This window comes from Melospiza georgiana, chromosome 4 (genome assembly GCF_028018845.1).
Source record: "Melospiza georgiana isolate bMelGeo1 chromosome 4, bMelGeo1.pri, whole genome shotgun sequence".
NCBI lineage: Eukaryota > Metazoa > Chordata > Aves > Passeriformes > Passerellidae > Melospiza > Melospiza georgiana.
Window position 1 is genome coordinate 30,475,318 of NC_080433.1, and position 26,944 is coordinate 30,502,261.

At 45.3% G+C, this 26,944-nt stretch overlaps 2 protein-coding genes and 1 long non-coding RNA gene across 3 annotated transcripts; 2 read left to right on the top strand and 1 right to left on the bottom strand.

The window, feature by feature from the left end:
- Positions 1 to 13,378: 13,378 nt before the first annotated feature.
- TST (thiosulfate sulfurtransferase) lies at positions 13,379 to 22,030 on the bottom strand. The gene is made up of 2 exons (XM_058022701.1): positions 21,423 to 22,030; positions 13,379 to 13,863 (listed from the first exon to the last, which is right to left on the bottom strand). Exons 1-2 carry the CDS (start codon positions 22,006 to 22,008, stop codon positions 13,565 to 13,567), a joined length of 885 nt encoding a protein of 294 aa, XP_057878684.1. The 5' UTR covers positions 22,009 to 22,030; the 3' UTR covers positions 13,379 to 13,564.
- On the top strand, positions 20,242 to 21,399 carry LOC131082639 (uncharacterized). The gene is made up of 3 exons (XR_009114372.1): positions 20,242 to 20,465; positions 20,730 to 20,808; positions 21,215 to 21,399. It is a non-coding gene; the product is annotated as an uncharacterized LOC131082639 (long non-coding RNA).
- Positions 22,031 to 22,153: 123 nt separating the features above from the next.
- Positions 22,154 to 24,892, top strand: MPST (mercaptopyruvate sulfurtransferase). Its single transcript, XM_058022700.1, has 3 exons — positions 22,154 to 22,213; positions 22,649 to 23,301; positions 23,902 to 24,892. The coding sequence occupies exons 2-3, from the start codon at positions 22,707 to 22,709 to the stop codon at positions 24,198 to 24,200; spliced, it is 894 nt and encodes a 297-aa protein (XP_057878683.1). The 5' UTR covers positions 22,154 to 22,213; positions 22,649 to 22,706; the 3' UTR covers positions 24,201 to 24,892.
- The last annotated feature ends 2,052 nt before the right edge of the window (positions 24,893 to 26,944 follow it).

Here is a 26,944-nt window from a genome sequence, read left to right on the forward strand (position 1 = left end):
AGTCTTACTTTTCTTGCATGACCATTTTGATTTACAAATAAGCAGAGTCAAACAGTTGAGACTTTTTCAGTTCTAAGACTCAGATAAAATTCTGATAAAAGGCAAAGACTCCAGCCTGTTCTAAGAGCAGGAACTGATGTTGGAGACTTCTTGCCACTTTCCCACGCGGGGCCAATCTTGACTAGTGAAATAAACACAGATCAATACTGTGGTTATTCCCAGCAGTTCTCATCACCCAGCACCTTCTGTGTCTCTGCTTTCTCCAGTCCATGTTAATTTTACCATTTCCCACTGTGTTCTTCAGCCTGATCCATTTTCTATTCAGAAAGACCCCCAGTGAAGACCTTACAGTGACTACAATATGACCCTACAGTGACTACATCTCTTACAGCTGGCACATGGGTGGAGTGTTCTCAGGCTCATCAAATCATGAATGTGTCTCTGAGCTTTAATAACTGCTGTAAAAACAAAGTTCCTGGCTGGTGTCCCGTGAAGGGCTTGAAGAGGCTTTGTTGATGAACCTGAGAGATGGAGCTGGGCAAAAGGATATGGGCTGGTCTTGCAGCTAGCATAGTATCCAGCTTGCAGACACCAGTGTTATGTCCAGACAAGGGAGGAAGCTGGTTCTCTACATGATGAGGAACAACAGGAAGCAGAGCATGCTGATCCATCTGGTTTCATTACCTTTTCAATCACTGTCCCCTGCTTTTGCTGTGAGAGCACACAGACACATTGTAGCACATTTAGTAACAGGACTTGCTAATAATTGCACTTGAGTGGAGGATAATGTGTTACACTAGAGACAGTGGTGATAACAACTAATCAGATTGTCAAAGAAGGCTGGTTCTTCCTTATGTCAGTAAGAGCATAGTTCTGTTGAAATTATTTCTGCAAAACAAAAACTGTGAGAAAAACAGAAGCTGTACGTGTTTGTCTGACTTATGTTTCCTCCCAGATATACTAGATGTGTCTTGCACTATCTTGTTGCTACTTCTGCTTCCTTTCAGGAAGAGAACAGAACAGTCAGATTGGAGAGTATGAGAGGGAGGAAGGAACAGAGAATCAAGAAGAGATAGGGGAAAGAGAAAAAGTTCAATAGTGAATGAGGAGATGATCTTTCTCTCCAGCAAAGAGATTGGCAGGAAAGAAAACACATGAAATAAGAATAGGAAGAAATTACCTTGGTTTTAATTTTGAGAAAGAGCTGTAGATTTCATTCATGAATTGACTTGACAGCTGTGAAGGCAATGGAGAAAGTAGCTCTAACAATCCCTAGAGAATTGAATTACATTCCAAAAATTAGCAATTTGCTCTGAAGTCTCAAACCACAGAAGTGTTCCTGAGGCATAAAGGACTTCACGGTCTGCACTGAAATAATTTTCTGTTTGCAGGAGCTCTGCAGTCCCACAGTCCTTACAAAACCTCTGTCTCAACTGCTGGTTACATTTCTCTGGTGTCCCTGCTTTGTATTCCCTAGCGTGAGCAAGCACAACAGATGTGTGTACACATGTAAAATGCCAAGCCCGCTGCTATGGAAGTCACAAGCTTTGCTTGCTGAGGGAAGGTGAGCTGGGAGCTGAAGGTGACAGCAAGGCATTGGCCTCAGTGACAATGGTGTGATCCCACAGTAACAGGAAATGTAGAGCAGTGAGAGTGACCAGAGTCAGCCATCAATCCAGACCCCATAGAAGTCCCTACCCAGTAGCCAGACCTAAGGCCAAGTTAGGAAGTCAATCCCATGGATCACAATCAGCAATGTGCATCACCAGGCTCAAGTATGGCTGTGCCATAGCTCAGGCAAGGGCCTGAATCTACAAGCACCTTCTGAGTGAAGGTGGGGAGACCCTCAGCCAGGATGATTCCAGTTTAGGCAGCCTTGAGCATGGGCAGCCAAACCCCTTTTGAGGGAAGGCATGAAAAAGGTTGTGCTCAGGGCCCAGACATCCACCAACCCAAAATAGTTATTCTGAGTGCATCTTCCTTTGAGAAAAGAAAGAGAGAGTAAAACAAAGTGTTTGATATTAGAGAATTTATTCATGTCACTTAAAGAATTACAGGAGTATGCCAGCATAATGTAATATTGATTTAGAAACAGAGTAAAATATAAGTGGAGAAAGATTCAGCAGCCACGCATAGGGCAGTGCAGCAGCATCATACTGAGATAGTCATGCTTTTTTCCTTCTGATTAACCAGGAACAAATAAATGGTTCTGAACAAAGAAATGGACCTGAAGGTCCCACAAAAGTCTAAAACCCCTTGACTTCCAGAACTTCACAATATCCTGGGTGTGTCACATCCATGGATATGATCAAGAAAACCACAACTTCTAATTTGACTGGATAGTGGAGGCAGAGATGAATATCTACTTGTTTCAGAATGATAAAAGTGAACCACTAAGTTTTGTCTCTAGTCTTGAGTATTTAAAATATTCTCAGGTTATATTATTGAATATCTAATCCTTGAATTCCTTACTAGCCATAGGCTAAGAGCAGGCTGCACATGGGTATCGCCCATTGCAGTGGGGGAGACAAACTATTTTCACCCATTTATCTCCTGTGTCACCTTCCAAACACCTATGGAAATTGTAAGGAATTACTGCAACTGCAGCCCTTGATCTCCCTGGATGGAAGTCTGAGGATAGAAAACTGCTTCCTTTCTTCTTCTGCATTTCCTTTGGAAATAGGTTTCAATAAAAAGCAGTGGAAACCTTGTTGGCTGAATTCCTTCCAGCTTGCCTGAACACAACTTCTCTCTCACAAAACACAGATATTCCCTTACCCCCCCTCATCCTTTAGAAATTACATACTTTCTGCTCCTTGAAGCAAAGTCTGACTTTGAAAGTGGAATGTAAACAAAGAACAGCTGCATTGGTCCCAGTCAGTGTGTGGCTGATCAGAAATAGCTCTAAATGGTCCATAATGCCTCAAATTTATGACAGAGTGGGAAGGTGACCAGAACACTCTCTTTGGGAAAATATCCTAGGTTGCAGAACAGTTAGGGAAACTGATACAAATTAAATTGACTCCTGGGTCTCATGGTAATTATCTGGCTCATAGGAGTGAGGGTCAGGTCTTTTTAATTTGTACTTTTGTAAGTCATGTGAAGGAAAGTTGGGGTTGTTTGCAGCTTCTTGGAAATTGTTGTCTTCTCCCTTTGTCTAGTCTCACACTCAGTGCTTGTAAGAGACAAGGGCCCTTTATTTTAAAAAACTGACTGCAAAATATCCCTGAAAGCTCGTGAGCTTCATAAATGCTGATGCTAGCAGTCACATTGCCTGAGTTATTAGCGCCAAATAATTCAGGGCCAAGATGTAGTATCACACACTGCCTTGCAACTGCTTGCACTGTTTTGTTGTCAGCACTCCCCCTGCCATGGTTTTGCCTGTGCCAACCAGTGTTCTCCAAGATAACAACCTGGCACCATTTGGGAGACAGCACAGGGTAGCAACAATTCCCACTGGGCAACATGGACACAGCTGTACTGGCTGAGGCTGTAGGCAGTGTCCTTCAGCAGCATTCCAGCAGGCTTTGCACCCAGGCTGGGCAAAGCACATCCTTTTTCACTCAGAGTACAGCTGTAACACAGTGTGTCGGGCACTTTGAGCTGAATAAAAGAGACACAGAACTTGATCTGTGTTTTACACTGCAGAGGCTCTGTGGGAGACCAAGGAGAGCAGCAAGGCTGCAGATGCAGCCAGCCTGTGCCATTTTACCAGAGAGCCAGAGAATGGCCCCTGCCCCTGTTTTATTTATGGGAAAAACATAGATTTTTCTCAAAAGCTGAATTGTGCTTTCATATCTCAGAACTGGGACACTTGTAGTTGGCAGTAGACAGTTGACCTCTTCCTGGGTCACAGAAAAGTCTGAGGCTTGCAACTTCTGAGGAAGGTACAAAAGATTTGGCCAGAGGTTCCTTCTGGCTTCCTGGAAGACAATGTACCCCATTAGGTCATGTCCTGTCTGCATGCACCTTAGAGCATCTCCTGTTAGCACCTTAGAGAGCTGCCAGCTAGAGAGCTGTTAGTAGCAGCCAAGTCCTGTGCTTCTTTTCATCCAGCAGTGGCAAGGAAGACACTGCAAGGCTCTTCAGAACACTGAAGAAAGCTGTTGGAAAAGGAAAGTAGCCAGCCTTGAGATTCAGAAAACCCCATGCAGGGGTGTTAGATAACCAAACAAAAAATTAGAAATATAACACCACTATCATCCCATTTTCTGTCCAAAAATGCTACCTCTCCTCTCCAGCTTCTAGTTCAAGATGGCGAAAGATCTCAAACAACCCCAGCTCTTTCTTAGTCATATTAATGTATTTGGTAAAAGGGACAGGCCATAATTCCTAGGCACCTGCATTCAGATAGGCTTGTCTTGCACTCCCTTGATAGGTGTGATTGGCAGGGGAAGAAGTCAGATTTAGCTAGAGCTTCTTTCTAAAAATAGTTAATCAATTTCAGTTCAAGGCTCTTGGGTTATAGGAAAAGAAAATTATTTCACTTGGGCACATAATGAGCTTGGATAATCAGTTTTCCTGCTCAGAAGCAATGAATCCAAGGGTTTAAAAGAAAAGGAATGTTATTAAGAGGGATAAAATGGCAACTCAGCATAAAAATTCTAGGCCTGTTCACTAAAATCAGCAATAGAACCTTCTTGCATATTTTTCAATGTAGCCCTCACCCCTGTTTTGCCCAAATAGAGAGAGCCTATTCTCCATCTGTAAGGAGCTGTTGTTCTTAAACCTCTTGTACTGTTTCCCACCCCTGACACCGGGTCACTGCTCTTCCAGCTTCAATCCAGGAAGCTTTGGCTCTGTCAGAGAGGAGTCTGTGGCAAGGAAAACACAAAGTGAACCCCGAGGAACACATTTGAGTTTTGGTTTTGTTTGATACCTTTCTTGCTCCTTGGCTCATTTGCTCTACCCCTATCAAGTGGAGCACCACAGGTAATTCCTAACCCTCAAATCACCATTCTCTCTTCATGAATAAGAGTTTTTAATACCTTCAAATGTAAGACACAATTGTATTTTAAACTGCCTGAGAGTGAAATCCACTGAAGTCAATTCACCTGCTCCCTTTTTGTTGCGATCTCTAGTCACTTCAAGCAGTGCTGGATTTCTCTTTGATCCCATTATGGGCAGGATCAGCAGTAAGTCTCCATTCTTTTAGGAATACTGGGCTTACCTCAGGATAGATGTAGCTCTGAATTTTAGTTTTACTTCCATGCAAGTTTACAGCACAAAGGATTGAATCAAATAGCTGGCTGAAGATGCTAAAAGGAGTTTTTGCAGTGTCTGTCTTCCGTTTTTACAGTTGTTACCATCTCTTTATATGAGCCATTCAAAGTCATTCACAGTGGAGATACCAAAGGTTGGAATCATTCAGGAAAGCATGAAATAGGCAGAGGTGAGAGGGTTAAACGAAAAGAAAAAATAAATATTGTTTGGATAATAGGAAATATTTATTGTAAGTGATATCGTGCAAAATGACCTGTGCTTTAACTGCAGTGATGCATAAATCTGAACTGGGAAGTAGCCATTACTGCTAGAAAAAGCTGTGAAGAGAGTGCTGCAGAAGCTGGGGTGAAACCAGCTTCTTCTACTTCAAGTCCTTGTAGTCTGATTATTTTTCAAGTGCACCGACTCTTTAGAGGTGACCTAAACAGTTCTTTAATAGCAATTTCAGTGAATGCTTTCGCTAAACCAGAGAACTCATTTCCCCCCCCAGTTTCTGAGCTGTCAGATAAAAACACTGGCTCAGAGCTGCCACCCAATGATCAGACCCTGTAAAATCACTCAAATACGGGCTACCTGTGTTGCAAGGCACTGCGCTCTATGACACAATACAGTGGAGGCAAACTAATTTCTTGCTGCATAAAAAAGGCAGTGAAAGGCCATTTCCATCTCCATTCTCCTTCTCCTCCTCTTTCCCCACATCTGCATATCCCATCACTCATTGCCTTGTCTGTTAACTTCTGGTTTGTTTTGTTTTTCCTTCTGTATTGATTTTCTGCTGGTTTATCAATTTGACTCAGTTCAGAGCATGGGCAGGGAAGTGCCAACCCCAGCACAAAACAAGCAAGAAGGAATGAACTGTTGAGAGCTGAAGAAGGGAGATTTCAGCTGCTGTGAGCATGAGCACTTATTTCAACTCTGTTCTTTTCTAACTGCATGTGACATGGTACCTGCAGATTCCAAGGCTGGCTTTCCATATATGTGCTTGGAAATCCAAAGCACTCTAAAACACTTCTGCCACACAGGAAAATGCTCCTTGCCAAGGCTGTGGCTAAATTAGTCTTTTCAGCACTCAAAGACTTCAGGTATTGATTGTCTCCAGTGGCTGTGCTGCCTTACTGAAAACTATAATCTCAGTTATCTCTGCAGCTTTCATGTGCCACCTGTCTGAAAGTGGTTTTTCCTGGCTGAGCTGTACCATTTGGGAAAGCAAAGAAGATGAAGGGGGTTTGACACAGGTATGTTCATTTATCATCAAACAGCTGTCACCCATTTGAGTGCATTATACACCACCAAGTATTTTATACTATTTAAGTGGTTATAAAATATCTTCATTTGTAAAAGGTATACACAGTGCCTTCATTTCACTGCAAGAGGCAAATACCCCATTTTGGGCCCAGTGGTGCACCAACAGGACCTTTCAGTCCATTTCTCTTCTGATCTATTCTCTTAATGAGCCCTACATGAATAGTAAAAGGGTATTTGCTTCCAGCTGAACCATAATCCTGCAGTCTGCTTGCTTGCCCTAATGTCCATTTCTAATGGCTAGTAGGCATTTTTAATGTCTAGTGGGAACAAATTTTACATTTATGCATGGATTCATCCCACATTATGTGTTGCCTATTAGCTGACTGTGCCCTGAACTGCCTGCTTCCAATATGCCCAATAACATCAATAGATTTCTCTTCAGCTCCATGTTTTCTGGACTAGGACCTGCTGTGGTCTCAGAGCACAGTGTTCATTATGTACCTGGAGTTATACTGGCCATCACTGCTGGGTGCAACACAGAGAACCGGCTGTTCCTGCAGAGCTGTGCTGTTCAGGGCAGGCCAGAGTGGTGTGTGCTCAGACAGCAGCCAGTCAGTACTGATGTACAAAGCAAACCCATAGGGATGTTTCTACAAGCTGCAATTTGGCCAGTCTCCTTAATTGGAAAGGCTTGGACATCTGCCTGGAAATATTCTGTTAATTATTGGTGGTGGAGAATGATTATCACTTGATTATCATATTAGTTAAATTTTAACCTCCTTCACTACTTTAACAAAGTCAGCATACTGTTATCTAATCACCAGCCAATGGTGAAGTAATAATACTAATTCTGTCCCAAAACAGTTCATACTATTGAGCAAAGCATCAATCTTCCGAAATGGTGAGAGCTTAGGACCAGATGGGGAAGAACAGGGCGTTGCTCTTCACAGAAATGTACTTTGTGATTGCTGCACCAAATTGCTACACTTTGGAGCTGGAAGGCAGAGTCTGCAATAAAGACCATTACATTTGTGAGAAAAACACCTCAGGAAGCACTAAAGACCCTGCATAGCCTGCATCATTCAACCCTTGCATGGTCCTCACTTACTGCCCACATAAACTCCTGAACGCCACGTTGAACAGACTGGATGCTGGATGCATGTACTTCTCTCTGAGAGCCACTTACCTCTGAGCTAGGTAAAGGTCTGTCAGGGGCAGGTGGGGCTTATGAGAGCTTCAGTAAGGGAACATACATGTTGTAGGGTGATTTGTGCATTGGAGGAGTCCTGAGGCTTCTTGCAGCTTTCCTGTTCCCTTTAGGTGGAATAATCTATTGATTCTTTGGTTTTATTTTCACTGGCTTGGCCTGTAAATAGCATGAGCTTTCACAAACAGCCTGATGCTGCCTCTTCTCAGGTGAATTTCCATTTGCTTTAGTACATTTCTGCTGCTGGGACAACACTGGCTGGATCCCAGTGCATCCTCCGTGCTCTCTGGACTGCTAGGGTAGCTGTCAAAGCATCATGAATCTTCTCACAAAGATGAGTTTGCTCACAAACACACACCCCTTCCTCCACTGCCCTCTTACACCACTCACAGGTCCTGCTCAAACTTACAAGCTGAGCAGTTGAATTTCTGTGTGGGCTCCTCTCAACACCATATCCTTCTGCAAGGGTATGGACATCACACACCAGTTCTTCCCACTGTACCAGTGGTGGAAACAACAAAGTGATTTTTTTCTTGTTTACATATTCAGATTTATCTCACACCGCTCTCCCCTTTATTATAATCTCTTTATTATAAAGAAACACTTTATAATAGAGAAGGGAGAAAGCACCAGGAACAAATCTGCTGTTGCCAGCTAGCAGGCAATGGGTTCAGGTTTCGCAGGCAGGTTTATTAGATGGTGGAAGAAAAAGACTCATTGTTGAATGCACTCCAATCTTCAACTTTCATCGTCTAGGATTTGTCTTTTTTACTCTCCTCATATTTCTCCATTTCTTTCTGCAAGTTAAGTTCTAGGAAATATTTCCCATACCATCTCCCTGAAAAGAAGGGAAATCGTAGTTCAATTACAGCTTCCCTCCTAGTGCTATCATACCCCAAGGATTATTCTAGATGTAGAGCTTTTGTCTTATTAAAATGCCAGTTTCTACTCCCCTCGTGCCTCTGCCCAAATTCATCTTTTGTCCTTGGCAGTGGCAGCACCCATCTCAGGAATTCAGCAATGTATTTTTCCTGGGAGAAGTCATACCTAGTTCAGTAATTCTCCTTCCATGCCAATGTCTGGGATCTATGACTGCCTTCTGAAATATGTCAGGGGTGTAGGAGTCTTTCATCAAGCTTTGGATCTTCAGTGGGCCACCTGTAAGGAACAGCAAATAAAGAATTGTATGTAGAAATCACCCTACTGCAGTCCTGGATTTGAGCAGGGGAGCAACACCAGCAGTTGCCAGGGCCTCAAGAAAAGGCATGTGATAACTGCTGTACCTTCTATCAGGTCTGAGGCTGGGTGCTGAAAAATAGCTTCATCATCATCACCCAAGAGGTTGCCTGTGTTTGCCAAGTTATCTGCTTTTCATTCTCAAGTATGAGATGCACAAAAAGGGTGATGCAAGGTATCATCTTTATTTATATCCTGGTGCCCTTTCTTCAGTCAAGTACCCGCTTACCTCCTGTTGAATCTCCTCATCCATGTGACTAGCTTCCTAGCAGCTACTAGCAGGGCAACTCCACAAAATCACCACCATCTTACCGCTCCAGGCCTTCTTGATCTCATTTTCTGCCACATTACTTAACAAAGAGTTGCCAACTGTGACTTCTCTTTTTATCCCCTCTTTACTTCTAGCCACGAGGGGGCTTTCTTTTAATCTCTAACCCTTTCCTCTTCACCTTCCTTTTAATCACACCTTTGTCTTGACAATATTGATTTTGAGCTCCCTGAGGAAAGATGTCCTTCTTTTCTGTGTGACTACACAAACCCAGGACAATGCTGTCCTCAATACCCACAGTATGCCATGGAACATACTGTATAAGGAAAAGGAATCTGCCTTATGCTGGTAAATGAGAATCTAGAACCAGGGACAATTATTTCAGCATTTCTTGGATGAATTCTCAGTTTCCAATATTTGCTTAGATGGAGGGATCCTGGGGAACCTTGGAAACAGAGGTTAGGGAAAGATATTTCAGAGCTCCACATGTCTAAAGGTCTGGAAGAGAAATTATGTTGAAACTGAACTGGAGGTAACTAGCAACTGGATATGGCGGGGACAATTGGTGTCCATTTGGACAAATGCAAATGGTGTCCATTTGGACAACTCTGGACAGGATGACAGAGGTTATGATTTGTGTTCACTTGTCACACTGTGGGGGAAAAAATAGTGAAAGAAAAGAAAGGGATAGAATACATAAAATGAGAGTGTCTAGATTCCAGTTCCTCAGGTACTACAGCCTGGAAAAGCAGTGACTTTGGATGGAAGGAATAAGAAGGGAAAGTGAGTATTACCTATGGTCAGATCTCTACCCACAGCAATGTGGCTGCCTGAGACCTGGCAAAGCATAGATGGAATCGGCTTTGAAAGTCAGGGGTAGGTGGTGTGTCCCCTCACCTTGGAAGAGATTTACTCTCAAATTGTAATCCAGCTGTTGGTAATCTGAAAGAGATGCCCAGGCCAAGGAGTTTTTTGTCATTTCAGTACAGTTTTTAGGTCCTTTTTGTCCTGCTTCTAATGCTGCAGTGGCCTGAGCTTGATGTTTCTGGAAATACAAACAACAGGGAAACTCTGTCAATCCACTTTCCCAAAGTGCAGCAAACTCCTGGCATTTCCACCCCTGCACAGCTCTTTCAGCTATGACTAATCCCTGGGACCTGGATCTGTCCTTGAGTCTCCCTTAGCAGCTTCTGTAGGCATTGCATTTGCATGGGACAACCAGGATGAGAAGAGCCTTTTGGGCAGAGGGAACATCTGTGTAACCCTCTGTCATGTCCTGCTTGTGGGTGTGTTCCTCATCCCAGGAGGACTTGACAGGTTTAGCTCATGCAAAGGCTGTGACAAGTTAAAACCAAAGCCCTGGCCAAATTCCACACACATGGTGGTGTGTGGGAACCCAGGGCACCGGGAATATTTCTCTGTCTGCTCTGGGGTGCCCTGACCCTCTGGGGAGCACTGACTTTGATCCTCATTCATGGAGAAAGTTTCCTAGACTTCAAGATAGACTAGAATCCACAAAAGTGTGAAATAGATTGTAGAGAGTAGTGTAGGTGTATCACCTGGTGAGAAGTTTAGATTTTAGGATTTTTAGTATGTTGTGGATGGAAGCAAGATGAAGGGCACAGGGTGTCATCCTGGGTTTCTTCTTCATGCTGCTTCTTCCTTCTTCAAGGGTTTAGGTGGCATTTTGTAATTGGGCAGGAAGGCCAGCATTGCGGGCTCTTTGGGATCAGTTTTGGGTTAAAAGAGAAAATAATCTAGGTGTTGGTTCTTAATTGGATAGTTTAGTTTTAAAAGACCTTGTAACAAGAGATTGTTAGCCATTTTGTGCTTTCTAATGAAAAGCTGCCAAACTCACAGTGTCTGTTTTACAGATAAATAATAAACACCTGAGTCCAAACGTGAACTACTGTCTCAAGTGCCTTCAATCCAGACCCAGAGAAACTGACTACTGGTACCGCCAGAGTGGTGGAATACAGTAACTGTGAGCCTGCTGGCACTAGCAGCAGGACAAATGGGATCTGGATCAGGTAGGAATGTATGTTTGGATTCGCCAGATTAGCTCAGGACATGACATGGGGCTTACCCTCTGCTCTTGAGGCAGTTGTGGGAATGAAGGTGCCAGCCCATGGGATAGGAAGCCTAGTGCTCCACCAGGGCTGCCTTGAATCAGCAGCAGCTTGGGTATTACACTGAGACAAGTCTTTGCAGCACCAAGTCTTTACACAGTATTGGGATCCTGAAGCTGAAGTTACTGTATCAGCCAGACTCCAGGAGTCAGTGCTGCATGCTCTGTAGAACCTCTCCCACAAAAAGAACAGAGCCACAAAACATGAGGAGAGGAAGCCAGTCCTGACTCACAGGGAATGATCTGCTTCTTTTCTCTATCACTCTTCTTTCTTTTTAAAGAAGAGCCATACACTTACACATGATCAAAGTGCAGGAAGCTGCTGCTAAATAAACTGCTGTGCTAACTCCCACCTCCTACTTAAAACAAAAACATGTCTGTTTGTTATTATTACTATATTCGGTAGGAAGAACTTTCCAGTCTGCTGATGCAGAAATTCCTCCTCTCCCATTTCTTCCAACAAAGCAGAATTTCTGTGTAATGAGGCAATGTCTTCATTTCCCAAATCCCTTTCATCAATAATTTCCCCAGTTCCTCTCAGACAAAATGACACCAAAGCCTGCAACTGTTCCTACTTTCTAGTTTGTAATTGTATATGATATTCTTGTCAGTGTTATTATAAAAACACTGCAACTGCATGTGATTGTTATTTTTTAAATTTTATTTCTGACTCTGAAGGTCCAAAATCAAAGCACTGCTCAGAGAATCCCACACCTTGAGGTCAAGAAGGACTTCAAGGCCATTTCACCATTCTCCTGGATAACAGAAACCGCAGAAGTATGTCTACTTATTGCTTTGCTAAACCAATTCTGCGAGGGACAATAGGCAACCAATCAGAAAATATATATCTTGATCAAAGAGCTAAGAAGGGTTAAACGTGATCCTTCTTTCTGAAGGAAATGTTTAGCATAGCCTAACACAGACTTTCCTAACATGCAGCCTTTGAGGAAAGAGGGAGCTGTTCTTCCCAGGCAGAAAACCTCCTTAGACAGGTGTGGGAACTGGCCACTCTCACCAGCCAGCAGCCAAGAGCGGTCTCATAGGCCTTCCATCTTTGACTGGGTCTCCAAAGTGTGAGGAGGTTTCAGTGACTTTCCAAACCTGAGAGCCCCATGGATGTGAACATGACATTTCTCTCTCTTCTTTTTTTTAACTGATTAAAAAAAAAAATCCAAATATCTATGGTTTACCAGGAGGCAAAGCCTCTTCCATAACCACCTCTCTCACCTGTTCCATGATCCCTGGTGTGGTGACTGGTGGTTTGTAGAAGCAGGGAGGTCCTGCTGAAGTCCAGGTATGGAGGTGGGATGAAGACTGAAGAGTAGAGATGGTTGCTAGGGAACAATGTTCCCTCCCTCTATGAGCTGTGGGCTCCAGCTCCATAGGAAACATGGAGTTTCACACAGTTTACAGAAGGGTTATCCTTGCTGATGGAAAACCACACAAGGAGCAGAGTAAAAGGCTCATATTTCATGAAATACCTGTGCCCAAAAGTTCTCAGCACACATAAAGGATTTCAGGGGACTTTCCTAACGTAGTCATGATAATCAACAAGACTGTATTTCAGCAGAAATGGATCTTTTAGCATCTCCAAATGCTAAAGCTGAACATGAGCTCTCTGACCTCAGCCTTCTTGCTGGGACCTTATTGCTGCCTACCTGGAACAGCAGTAGAGGGTAATAATCAATGGGCCATACCAGTTGATAGCATACATTTCCTTTTGATGTCCCTTACCTGGACCCCAGGGAAGCAACGCACCTCCCTGTGGGTTGGGTCCAGTTGCTATATGGAAGGTACCCCCATTTTCCACATTCCAATGGGGAGATGGTGCGCCGGCAAGAAATCTTCCATAGAGGCAAAGACAGAACCACAGCTTGGCCCTCCCATGTCCAATACCCAGTGCTGTATTTAGCACTTTGATTCATTCTGCCCCTAATCTTTCACCAGGACACTGGAATTTCTGCAGGTCTTCAGGCACAGACTGTAACTCTCTTTCATGCTGCAGAGCTGCTGTTCCCACCCAACACAAGCAGGTCGCAGGTAACAGAAAAGAATTAGAAATACTCACAGATGCATCATCTAAGATTTTATTAATTGTCAAAAATCAAAAGTTCAATAGAAACCTAATGATAATTCTTTAAAAAATTCAAAAAAACCTAAACAAACTGATATTTTCTTTACTTTACTTCCTCCCTTTTGCTTTACCCTGGGCTGGAGACAGCTGCTAGACCGCGTTACCCCAGACCCAGCCCTCCCTCTAGGCCTTGCTGCGCTTCAGCTCGGTGACTTTGTAGTGCGGAGGGGCTCGGTGGAACCACTCGGACCAGGAGCCGTCGTACACGGCCACGTCGCGCTTGCCGCACAGGAAGGCAGCCAAGGCGATCTGGCACGCCGTGACGCCCTTGCGGCACGTGGCCGTCAGCGGCTTCGAGAGATCCACCTTCTTCTCGCGGAATATTGCCTGGATCTCCTCAATACTCTTCTCGTGCCCCGTTTCTGATAGGAATGAGTGGAAGGGTATGTTCACAGCGCCAGGGATGTGGCCAGATTCCAAGCCTGCGAGAGTGAACCAGAAAATGAAACATGAGCAAGGACACATTAACATAGGTGATGAACGACACCCACAAGAGACATTAAAAACATCACTGCAGATAGTCTCACTCCCTCCAGAAGACTCATTTGTTCCACTTGATGATGAAGATGCAAAGTGGTATTAGGCTAAAAAGAAGAGGACAAATATTATTCAACTTTGTTGAAGTCAAAACTTCCAGAATATTTAGCAAACTATTTCCTCGTTGAAAGCAATGAGATGTAGAAATCTGAAGAAACCCTAGACATGACAGAAATCAAAGAACCTCCACAGAAAATGCCTTAACAAAGGCATTAAGGGCACCTGTGATAAGAGGAATAAAGCAATGCATTTCCAACCTTCCCCAGGTATGCCATCAGTCTGTAGTGACACACTGTCGTTTTCAGAAGCAGGAAATGTGGCCTGTATGTGGAATTTGTGAAAGTGGTTATCTGTTCACAGTTTATTCCTGCATCACCTTAAAGTCATATTTCAGAAAAATAAATAAGAAATCATAAAGCAACCTTAAGTCAGCCACATCACTTCTGAGGCAGCTATTCTGGGACAATGGGGTCAGAGAAGTCAAAATTTAAATTTTGTATCACTTCTTATCTACTCCATGGATGAAATCAGCACAGGTTGTTTTTCTGCTGGTGTATCTGACCACTTCAGGCAAGTTCAAAACTGCACGTCAAAAGAAGGTCTTTAGAGAGTTGCAGATATAAAAATATAATGGGCAAGGTTGGCATCACACCCTTCAAATTCAGACTCTTAAGGCTTAATAATGGAAGCTTTTCCAATCATTTTGAGAGGCTTTGGATCAAGCCTCACTGGAGCCAAAACCATTATGTATTACACTGAAAATGTGTTTCAGGGAATGTTTCCTTGCTAGGTTTGAACTTCCAATGAGACACATCTAAATAAAATCACATGAATAGTAATCTGTTTCACTGACAGCTATCTATGTGCCCAAATTATTGGGATAACTGGTCTCGGGAGGTGGGAGTGATTGGGGCAGTTTAATCATTTGACTTTGTTACAGTCAAATGATTAAAGTATACCTAGGCAGAGACTGACATCATACATAATGACACTGCAGTTTCATCACTATGCAGAGTGGTAACATGACATGGTGAGATATAAGGGGAAAATGGCTTTGGCACGGAATTGAAGGGAATTTTTGCTCTGCTGAACAAAGACAGAGCCTAAAGACAATCAAAGCTGCCCTGAGTCAGCTTCACAAGTACTCTTCCTGTTCCAGATGGACCCTCTTTGTCTCTTGATTAATCCTCCCCGGGTGCATTAAAAATACAGCACAGTTGTCTAGGAGTCACCTCATGCATGCTTCAGAAATGTTTAGCATTACTGAGAGAAGTTGGGATAAAAACTGCTGACTTCTGCAGGGACTAACGTTTTAAAAGGAAAAGAAAAAATAAAAGAGGCAGTGTTTTGACTGATGGTTTCACCATACTTTTTCCAGTTCCAGAAGATAACAACTCATCACTTCAGTACAGAGAACTCCAAAACTCACTCATCAATACAGTGTCTGTATGACAGAGATGAAATAAAAAATCAAGCAAAAGCTGAGAAAACCTTGTATATGGTTCTCAGACTGCAAAGCTGCTTACTGAAGCCTCTTACATGCCTGGGTTAGGCCACCACTTTCCCACAGAGTAAATGGAAAAGGACGCTTTCAGCAAAGGATTTCTGCAAGGCTCTGCTGCAGTCCTGGTGATCACCCCAATACAGAAAAGTCTGTGAGCCACCTAGGGCACTGGGAAGTATACTGAGACCAGGAACTCCTGGAGGATGAACTAGAAGGGAACTCTTGCTCAAAGAGGCTTGCTGGGCCATCGATTCACTTTCTAGGTGTCCCAGGCATCATGACCATTATAGCTTCTCTAGACTGTTCACACACCTTAAAATAGGTTTGTACCTCTCTTATAGGAGACTGACAATTCATCACCCTTAAACAACTCTTCAGGTAGGAGCTGAGCAGATCTGAAAAAAACACTCATTTTAGAGCAGTTTGGACTTTGATCTTTAGGGAGACTATATTGCTCCAGAGATTCAAAAGTCTGCTGGAGTCAGAGACCAGTGTTTGCACTCTGTGGGTGAAAGATGAGAATTCTGTAGAAACTGCATTTATTCACATATGTGGGTGTTCAGCTGAGAAAAAGAGCTGAAACTGCACAACCACAATCGCTTGGACTGCCTAAGAGCTCTCAAGTGGCTGAGGAAGCTTTATAATCTCTCTCTGCTAGGTCAAGAGCAGAGAAACATAGGATTGGAAGGCAAGGCTGGATGCAGCTGGAATCTGAACAGGGGAGAGGATACATTTGCTCCTGTCCCATATGAAACAGAGGACACTCCACACCAGATTCCATCCATCTCAGAACAGTTTGGATTCTTGTAATGAAACTTCCCACTGAAGTACCTCCTGGCTCAAGTGAGGAGGAACATTAATTTCCAGTGTTCAGATCATCACAGTCAGTCCATACACCATTTATCCTTGAGCTAACACTGCCCTATGGCCAAAATAGTTTTTCTGCTATTGCTCCAACAGGCTGATGGCAAGCCCTCAGCACTCCCAACAACCTCATGTCCTTAGCCTAAACCCAGTAAGAGCCAATTAGATACACTTTTCTCTGTCCTGGCCACCCTAGAATCAGCTTTAGGGGTCCAGCAGGCTGCTGGACAAAGAAGTGGCATTTCCTACCGTCACAGTTGGCAAACAGGAGTTGCCAAGGCTGTTGCCAAGGTTAAATCACATGTGATGTTCCTGCACCCAACTAATTCATCCAAGTCTTACCCTCTTCTATTGCTTCCAAATGTGGATTATTGGCCTGTAGGAGAAACACAAGCAGTTCAGTTTTGGGCTACTAAGCACTTGAGTTTGCTCTCTGTACTGTTATACATACATACATCTGCAGGTGGCACCTCACATCATTCTCCCCATGTGATCATTTAGACCTTCCCATGGCTGTCCCACAGCACATTTTAGTATCAACTCCCTATGTTCAAAGCCTTGATGATTCAGGAAAATACAAAACAAAACACGTAAGCTTAATGATGGGACCGTGCTGGCAACTTACAACCCCACAGATCTTCTTTCAGTACATGCTGTTCTCATCTCACTTATCTCCTTTTCAGTCAATTTTTAAAACCTAACAATACTTGTGCTATTTGCCCTCTCCTCATATTGACCTAATAAATGTCCCTCTAATGTTATGCCCAAAGCATGAATAAAGTGCAAATGGCACAACTCTACCTTGTAGGTGCTTCCAATGGGTGGAAGAAAAGATCAGACATTACTTCCAGACATGCATGTTTCCATTTCTCTTATCTGGCCAACCAAGTGTGTTGGCAAGGAAATAAAGCCCTTGGGTGAAGTGCAAGTCTACCAATATATTTTACTCAATTTTGCCTTTGTTTAAAGTAATTTTTCTTGAAGAGTTTTTTGAAAGTTTCCCAGTTTGTCTATGGTAGAAGACCAGCAGCTGCCTAGGTTGTGCTGTATCCCCTATTCTAAAGATGAAGTTTGCAATTGTTTCTGTCCCATAGAACTATGCTTTGAATAAATGTATCAAATTCTTGCTTCATGAAGTTCCAATATCACATGACTGATTCTTGGAACATATTTGGGATCGAGCTCATCTGCCTCACTGATTTGAGCATGGGAATATCTCTTGGTTAGCCCTCTCCCTGCTCTGCAGAATTATCCGTAGGAGAGAAGAAAACATGGTAGCACAGACTCAGGGCTCAGTATAATGCCAAGACCACACACAAATAATCTTCCACCTGGAACCCCTGCTAACTGCACAGCAACCTTATTTATTCTTTCTCTCCTTGTTCTCTTTTGTTCACTCTGTTCCAGAAGATTTTGTTATTTAATTCCTTTTGCCAAGTCTCACTCAGCTTGGTGTCTGGCAATCCTTCCTCACAATTTATAACTTGTAATATGTTATCTTCTTCACTACTTAATCCCCTTTTCCACATCTGTTGATTCTCAGCTTACATATTGTTTTTATTGTTGGCTATTTATCTAAAACCACGGCCCCTCCTCTCTTAGCCTTCCCTTTGCGATGAAAGCTCCAGATGGAATTTCTTAATGTCAAAAAGATAAAAGATTTGCTCAGCCCATATTTAACTCCCTGTGGCTTTGGAGTGTGCTGGCTGCAGATAGTTCTTTTCCAAATGCCTCCTCTGTTGCCTCCTTGTTTATCTCTCTCTTCCATTCAAATGGTATGTCTTAGAAGGGACAATTACTGATCTTGTCTAACCTGCCATGAACACATTGTAAGGAACACTTTAAGCTCCCTCAAAGTCCTCATAGGTTCCTGTGGGTTGAAACAGACTTTGATAAAGTCTCTCACTCTCCATTCCTGTGACCCAAGTATTATTACAGAATCAAAGCAAAGCCAGTCCACGCCCAGCTGCAGAATCCACTTGGAGGAGAGGGGAAAGAAAAATGTACATTTCATTCTCATTTCCACTGAACATTCAAGATTAGCAAAAGCTTTACGTTTGAGGCAGGCAGGATGGAGAGCTGGGAAAATGGGCAAAATCTGAAGAGTTCTATATGCAGAAGGGAGACAAGGACTACTTCAGGGTTGAGAAAAAGAAGAAAACTACCTGCAAGCTCATTAAATGATTTTGGGTTTGCTCTCTTTTTTTAGATGATAGACTCCTTGCCTGGCAACTTTTGTCTCTTTTCTCAGATGTCTGCAAAAGAATTCAGAAATGCACAACTCTTCTGTATGCATTTGGTTAACTATAATTCTTGTTCATCAGTTTTCAGCGCCCGACAGCCAGAGAGGATCAGCACTGGCAACCATCATGTAATTATTTTTATCATCAGCCCTGGACAGCTAGTTCCTGCAGAAACAGAGCACTGTGCAGGGACACCTTGAACTATTCAGTGCATAGGTCAGGGCTGCACATCTGTCAGGCTTCTGCTGCACACTCTGCATGAACATCCAAGCTTTGCATCCAAAGCAATACCTGCATTTAAGACCTAGGAGACCTGGCCTATAGAGATGCCCACTTTATTCCACTCTGGCAACTTTGGTGAACCTCTCCCACCAAATAAAAATTAGTACTATATTATGGCTTATCTTAACCAATACAGAGGTCTAAATCCCAGCAAGGATAAAAGTAAAACGGGGACAATTAATTCTTACCACAAAGAACTGAAAAACTAAAGAGGCAAAAGAGTCAGCTGCAATTAGCCTCTTCTAGAGATGAAGTTCACAGAACAGGAGAGATTAATTGACTTAATTAGGAAGTCAAGAACTGAAGCAATAATTAAACTGAAATCACCTGAGAAGGCAGAAAGTTCCTTAACCTGAAGACCATTAGTCTTCTCTAAATTGCGTCCTCCCTGATTGGATGACCCCTGCAATTAATCAGCATTGATTTAAAATTGCTCTTTTAGGTGTAAGCACTGTCTTTTACCCACTGCTGGCTGATGTGCTGCTACTGGCTAGCTTGGTTCAGAGAGCTGTCAAGCTCCTGTGGAATGAGCAGCTGCAGCTGGAGTGCTTATCCTGCTGGATCTGCTGTGGGAAGCAAAACTGGACCACCACAAATAAGCTGTTCCATGCTGACTCATTTCAAAGGAAAAATCTGTTTTGAAGATGCTGTTGGGTCTGTGGTATTTGTCATCTTGTGACAACTCTCACCTTGGGAAAGAATGCAAAATCTACCAGCTCCCAGCAAGGAGCATTTTAGTCACATCTTGAGGTTAAAATTCAACCTTCACTTTGATGGGCTGTGGTAGGAGAAGAAATAGAATGAGTGATCAGCCTAACTTTCCCTTTCCCCAGCCACAGTGTCCTCCATCACTCCCATTACCTCTCCCATGTTCCCCATTGTCTTTCTGCAGATCAAATGTGTTGAGGAGCTCCCTGTAGACACCTGGGCCACCCATGTGTGCAGTCATTTACAGCCAAATGCCACTGAAGTTTGGATGCAGGAATGCACTTCAGGTCATACTGTCACACTAACTGGCTGTACAGCAACACACACACATGTGAACAGCCAGGACAGAATGACAACCTGTGGGGCAGCAGGGCAGCCAGCCTGGGGACCACAGAAACCCTCTGCACGTATCAGCAGGGTGGGCTCTGCTCAGACCCAACAGCTGCTGCTGAGCTTTTCTGTGCTTTCTTCTAGAAACTCTTTCTTTTCCAACCATTTCTGTGATTCCCTTGTTGAGGAACGCATTCAGTGCTGGCAGCTCGGCGTGCAGCTGCAGTGCCAGCCGCAGCTTGGGCACTGGGCTGGGAGAGCCCCAGGCAGGAGGCCAGGAACTGGTGCTGACCCTTGGCACAGCACAGGGCACAGGACCTGCGGCACAGCCAGGTGACCGGACACTGAGACACAGCAGGAGCCGAGGACTCAGCAGGAAGAGCCAGGACTTTGTCACACACAGACTGGGAGAGCATAAAAGTTCAGTGCTTCCTTTGTCTAGGTCCCTCCTTGGAGGCACGAGCTCAAGCTGTTTCTGTGTTATTGTACTGTTAATAAATTGCTTTAAGGAACCAGACTTTTGAGGCTCTGCTAAGGAAAACCCAGGCTCGAGACGGTAGGAAAACCTGGTCTGAGTGTGTGTGGGGGGTGTAGGTAGTCAAGTGAGGCACCCATCAGTTTAGTGGAACTGCCTGCTGAGAAGGGGCTTTGGTCTCAGCGGTTAAAGTCTCTAGTGGTGGGAGTGTGATTGCCAGAGTGCCTCCTGAATGGTCAGGAAAGTTTCCTTTACACCCTTTCAGAAGGGAGGTTATTCTGGGATATACCAAGGCTTAAATTACATAGCAAGGGCCTCCTTTAACCAACTTCAATTTCATTTCAGGCACATTGCTGTACCTGCTGTCCCCACTGCACAGGACTTCTCCCACCCCTGCTGATTGGGTGTCCAGTGTTTCACCGAGGTAATGAAATCAGTTTTTGTTCCTCTAACTTGGGGCACCTAAAAGAGAGAGGCTGACACCCCACACATTTGCTAAAGGCTTCAGACTTTTCTTACATAAGCAAAAGAACAAAGATCAGCTCAAGCAAATTCTCTATTTGCTGGAAGTCAGAGCGATAAGAAGAATGTCCCTTGGGTTACTGTATTACCTAAAACCTTGGCTTTTGCTTGTGCGCTCATTATGGTGAGAGGCGCCTGTACGAATACTGATAGTTTTTATGTGTCTGCTGGTTTTAGATAGGCCCCTGAACAAACCCCTGGGAGCTCTCACCTCCCATGTTTGCATTTTGATAAACTTCTGCAAGGTGTGGGATGGGAGATCCTGGAACCAAATGACTGCAGCCCTTTTCTGCTATTTCCTCCTGCAGCTTTATAGCCAACTGCAACAAAAGCATTCAGTGATGGCACTGGGGTCTGAACGTGCAGCTGTGGATCCCTTAAGGTAATCAATGAGTCGGGCTGAGGCATGCCTGTGCATTAGGAAAATCTTTTTGATGGCTGTCAGGAGCTGTTACGCCTGGTCTAGAGTTGACATTCATCCCATTCTGGGGCAGGTGCCAGTCCCACCTCCATTACCTTGATCCAGCTCTGTCCCCCGAAACCGGCCCTCGGGGCGGGAATCCACCACCTGGAAGTTTAGGGACGACACGTTCTGTATCATCTCCTCGAAAGTCTTCACCAGGGCCCTGTTCAGCCTGGCCTTAAAGACAGCCGGGGTGGGCTGGGTGACCTCCGCCGTGACGGGGTGCCCCTCCTTCACCCAATTCTTGAAGCCGCCATTCAGCACAGAGACTTCCTTGTGCCCGAAGGCTCGGAACATCCACCAGGCTCGGGGGGCGTAGAAGGTGCCCACCTCGTCCCCGTCGTACACCACCACGTGGGTGTCATTGCTCACGCCCAGCCCCCCCACGTAGTCGGCGAAGTGGGACTCGCTGGGCAGCATGAAGTCGTAGGGGGAGGACTTGTCCCGGCACTCCTCGATGTCGAAGAAGGACGCCCCAGGGATGTGCCTCTCCTTGAACTCCTGCCGGGCGTTTCGCTCCTTGGGGGGGTACCAGGAGGCGTCCAGCACCCGCAGGCCGGCGCCCACCCGCCCGGCCCGCACCGCCTCCGCCAGCCAGGAGGCCGTGACCAGCGCCCGGCTGAGGCTCTGCCGCGCCATCTCGGGGCACCGGCGGGGGCGCCGCAGCCGGGCCGCGCTCCCCTCGCACACAGAGCCCGACGCGGCCCGACACACGAAATGGCGGCGGGAGGCGCGGCCCGAGGGGCGGCACGGAGGCGGCCGCACGGCCGGGACCGGCCCGCTGGGAGCGCTCCCGCCCTCCGGCGACGGCCGTGGCTGGCGGGCAGCGAGGCCCAGCGCGGAGGTACGGGGCGAAGCGGCGGCAATCGCGGCCCCGCCGAGCCGGGGGGGCTCGCAGAGGGCGGCGGCGGGGCCCCGCAAGGCCCCGGCTGCCGGTGTTCTCCGTGCGGGCAGAGGCGTGGGGCCGTGCCTGACCGCCGAGCACTTGGTCCTTGGGCTGCCCCGCTGCGCTCTCGCTGCTGTCGGTGCTGGCTGGCGTCCCTGGATGGGGCCAGAGGAGCTGCGTGGGGCCGGGCGCAGGGCACGACTGCCGTGGCTGTCCCGCTCGGGGCGTTGTTTGGGACGAGCTCTGGGAAACTACTTTCAGGGCTGGAGCATTTCAAGCCCCTCATTGTAGGCTTAGCCAGCACATCAGTGAGGACACAGGTCTCAAAATGCACCTTTGTCAGTTGCTTTTTGAAAGACTGGTCTCTAATTTGTGACTCTCTACCTTCTGCAGTCAGGTGGACTCCGGCAGAATCCAGAAATTGGCTAATCTCAGCCAGGACTCGGGAGCGATGTCGCAACAACTCCTTTACCGAGCTCTGGTATCTGCAAAATGGCTTTCAGAAGCCATCAAGTCCCAGCAAGCTGGCCTGGCCTTGAAAATCGTGGATGCATCGTGGTATTTGCCGAAGATGAAGCGCGATCCGAAGCGGGAGTTTGAGGAGCGCCACATCCCTGGTGCGGTTTTCTTCGACATTGACCAGTGCAGTGACCGAACCTCACCTTACGATCACATGCTGCCCAAGGCTAATGACTTTGCTGAGTATGTGGGGAAGCTGGGTGTGGGGAATGATTCCCATGTTGTGGTGTATGATGGCAGCGACCAAGGTCTCTTCTCGGCACCTCGGGTATGGTGGATGTTCCGGGTCTTTGGACACGAAGCTGTCTCCCTTCTGGATGGTGGCCTGAAGAACTGGCAGCAAGAGGGGAATGCACTTAGCTCTGGGAAAGCCCAGGTATCTCCATCTGAGTTCCATGCCTCCTTGGACAAGTCCCTGGTGAAAACATACGAGGATGTCTTAGATAACTTGGATTCCCGTCGCTTCCAACTAGTGGATGCCCGTGCTGCAGGACGGTTCCGGGGAGTAGAGCCAGAGCCCCGAGATGGTAATGCGCCTTCTGAGACAGTGGCATTATAAAGAGGGGTTTCATTTAGGGTGCCCATCACTTTGACTCCTGTAGAGGAAATGCTAGGAAATAGTGGCTGTCTTTTATGGGATGGGACTTCAGGCAGTGCGTCCACCTGTCCTCCTTCCCTTTTGACTAGCAAGTGCTACTCTTTGAAAATTCAACAGTAGGGAAGCCATGTATCTTTTTGTCCTCATGAGGGGCTGGGGTGAGGAACAAAGCTTTTGATACACCCCGAAGATTCTCATTGGTCTCTTCAAGTACTGGTGCTACTCTTCCCTTCAGAATGGTCTGTGGAGGGGCTTCATCAGTGTGGGTTGCTCTGATGGGGAGAAAGATGTGGAAGGAACTGGGGGAAAAATGGAACTTGGCAGGGTTGTGCCCGTGGGGTAACATTAGAGCCATCCTTCCTGAGTAATCAGTAATCTAGTAAAGCAAAGTGTAACAAAAATGAATGTACTTCTTTTACCAAAATACTCTAAGCAATAAATATTCCTCTCAGTGAAACAGAAGAGGCTTTGCAATAGACTTGTCCCAGACAGTAGAGGTCAATTCCTGTCTGTATTGTTTTTTCTCTAGGAATTGAGCCTGGTCATGTCCCTGGGTCGACGAGCATCCCCTTCACTGATTTCCTCACAGAGTCTGGCTTCGAGAAGACCCCTGAGCAGATCCGCACTCTGTTCCAGGAGAAGAAGGTGGATCTCTTGAAGCCAGTGGTAGCCACGTGTGGCTCTGGGGTCACTGCCTGCCATGTGGCTCTGGGGGCCTACCTCTGTGGCAAGCCAGATGTCGCAGTGTACGACGGGGCCTGGGTGGAATGGTACATGCGGGCACAGCCTGAAAATATTATTTCTGAGGGAAAGGGGAAAACAGTGTAATAAGCTGCATTGTTTTCCAGCTGTGCACATAGCTTGCCTTGAAACAGGATTTGGAAAAGATGGGTTTAGCTTTCCTGATTAAGTGTCTTGAGATGAAGGCATTGGATAACAATCATGCGCACACGGTGCTTCGGCACTTTCTCCTTACCCTGCTGCTGCTTAGGAGGATGAAGATGACAGGAGTTCTGGGCAGCCAGCTCTAGGTGACCCTGCTTGAGAAGATAGGGTGGAACAGATGTCCTCTCAAGGTCACTTCCAACCTCAGCCATTCTGTGATTCTGTGACCCTTTCACCTTATCAGATGGATGGCAGAGAGTGCTGCTGCCAGCATGGGGAATTAATTGAGTTAAGCCAAGCTCCTGACTCAAAACATTCAATCATGCTCATTCACAGGGTGGTCATACTTATATAACTGTGCCTCATAATCCTGGTCTCTGCTTCTGTCCCATCCATGCATGTTATGGCCACTTTGAGTGCAAAACGTTGTGGGAAGAGATGGCTGTTAAAGGAGCAAATACAGCATTCAGGTTGGCACTTAGGCTAGAGACTTGATTTGTGTTTCTTCTTGTACTTGGACTCTAATGTGTACTTAGCCAGCCTTGTAGCCCTATTGTCCAAAATCCCCCTTGAGAAAAAGAAAAGATTATGGGATTTAAACAATGTAAATAAACATGTTTCAAGGTCTTTCTGCTGAATGGAATTTACCTGAGTGTTGCTTAGGTGAATACTTTTCAGGAGTTCTGTTTTTATGGAATCACGTTGTCCACAGTGAGATTCAAATGAGATATTTCCTTCTCTCTGAAAGTAGAGCCACACCTGCTAACCTCAACAAGCTCTTTGACCCAGGAAGGACAATGACATGCCTCTCTCTTGGGTCTCTGCACCATCTTCCTGCTTTCAGTCTTAAGTCCATTTGCTTTTTTTGCCTTAAGGTCCACAGTTGTAGGTTACAGCTCTGTTCTTGAAACACTGGATGTCAGCTTACATAGTGGAAAATGGACTGCATGGGTATTTTCATTCTTGCCATGTAACCTTTCCCTGCAAACTTAGCAGAACTGAGACCTTCAGAGGAATAGCCCACACTGAAACCTATTTTTCCCCAAGACCTTTTTCTTTTATGTCTTAAAGTTGAAAGTACACCAGGTATCCCTGATAATGTTCAAGATTTTGTTCTCTCTGAGATATTCTCCTCATGTGAGGAGAAAATGCCCAAAACTAAACAAAAAAAAACCTCACAGAAACCTCCCACAAAAAACAAACAAACAAAAAAAAAGCCTGCATCTCTTTTGGCCTACTGCTAACTTAAAAGTTCTTAAAAGTTAATGTGACAGTTTCCTCTCTTGGGCTTGCAGCAACAGGTACCTGTAAACATCTGTGGATAGTGGGGTTGGACTTTCTAGGGAATGCAGTGGATAATTATTGTCACAGTTTTGACTGTAAGGACTGGATTCTTCCCTATTGCTGGGTGTTTATTCTTTGCATTTCCTCTTACCTCTTTTGGCTGCTTCTTCTTGGCCTTGGCTTGCATGCATGGAAGTTCTGTTTCTACTTACCTCCTGGGCAGCTGGAATTTCACTGTCCAGTTTATTTCTTCCTCTGTCCTCCCCACTCACACACAGGGTCCGAGCACCCAGTGACTGACAGCCTGCAATTTCCCTGCTTGCGTCCAGACTGACAACCCAGCTCTTGGAGGCCTTGGGACTGGCATTGCAGCAAGTGCTGAGCATACTGTGTGCACAGGGGTCTGAAACAAGTGACCCTTGTCACAACAACAACACAGAGAGGTTGATTTTTTGATTATGTAGCCAGATGAGTGCCTGCTCTGTTTCTCCAGGAAAGTTTAGTTATTAGGAAAATTGACATATTGTTTCAGACTTATTTGCAATAGATGCAGGGAGCTGGCTCTTGTGTGTATTTTTGGATGCATCTTAAGCACTCTGTTCCTTTTTTGCCACTGACCCATCAGTCCTGGGTGTCAGTGGGGAATCTCTCTGCTTCCTCTTGAGACTGGGATACTTTTCGCTGTCCTGTGTGTTGCAGGCAGATGTGTGACACAGCCCAGCCATCCACCTGGAGATTGCAGATTACACTGAAAACTTCCCTCTGCCCTTGCTCTACATTTCACCCCTGTGGCTTGATGACATCTAGCAGGGCCCTTCCCCCTCTCTGGTATTTAGCCAAGCTTGGCAGTACTCAACTGCCCTTCTCTGGCTGAATTTTCTGCTACAAAATCTCAGTGATTCTTCCCAGCTTTTGGCAAATCTTTTCCCAGATGCTTAACTTTGCCTTCATTTCTCCACAGAGGAGAAACTGAGATCTTCTTTCCCACAGCAAGATACTTTGTTTTTCTGAGGTATTCCCTCTTATATCATGTATCAAAAATCTATCCAAGAGTGTCTTCTGATGTTCCCCCTCTTTTTCGTTGAGATCCCTTCTGGTGATGCAGGCAAAGCACTGAGAAGGTTGTGAAGACCGGGCAATGTTTTCAAATCCTGGAGACTTGAAAAACCTATTTTGAGCTATAACAGATGCTACTGGACATATGGAACAGCTGAGGGGACTTACACCAGGACTATAAATGTTCTGCAGATCTTTATGTCCCTGACTCAGTGGGTGGGTTTCCTATAGGAACCAAAAGCTGGGGAGAAGTGTATATAATGCAGATCACTAATGTTCATGATTTTCCTGTGGAAAATTTGCCACAGGGGATTGGTAATAGCATATCTTTGGTAGGGCTCATGGTA

Bases quoted from the DNA above. Each gene is read 5' to 3' on its own strand.
- TST (XM_058022701.1), bottom strand. From the start codon at position 22,008: ATGGCGCGGCAGAGCCTCAGCCGGGCGCTGGTCACGGCCTCCTGGCTG. The intron at 13,864-21,422 runs GTAATGGAGGTG...TCACTCTCGCAG, and splicing joins GGGGACAGAGCTGGATCAAG to GCTTGGAATCTGGCCACATC.
- MPST (XM_058022700.1), top strand. From the start codon at position 22,707: ATGTCGCAACAACTCCTTTACCGAGCTCTGGTATCTGCAAAATGGCTT. The intron at 23,302-23,901 runs GTAATGCGCCTT...TTTTTTCTCTAG, and splicing joins AGAGCCAGAGCCCCGAGATG to GAATTGAGCCTGGTCATGTC.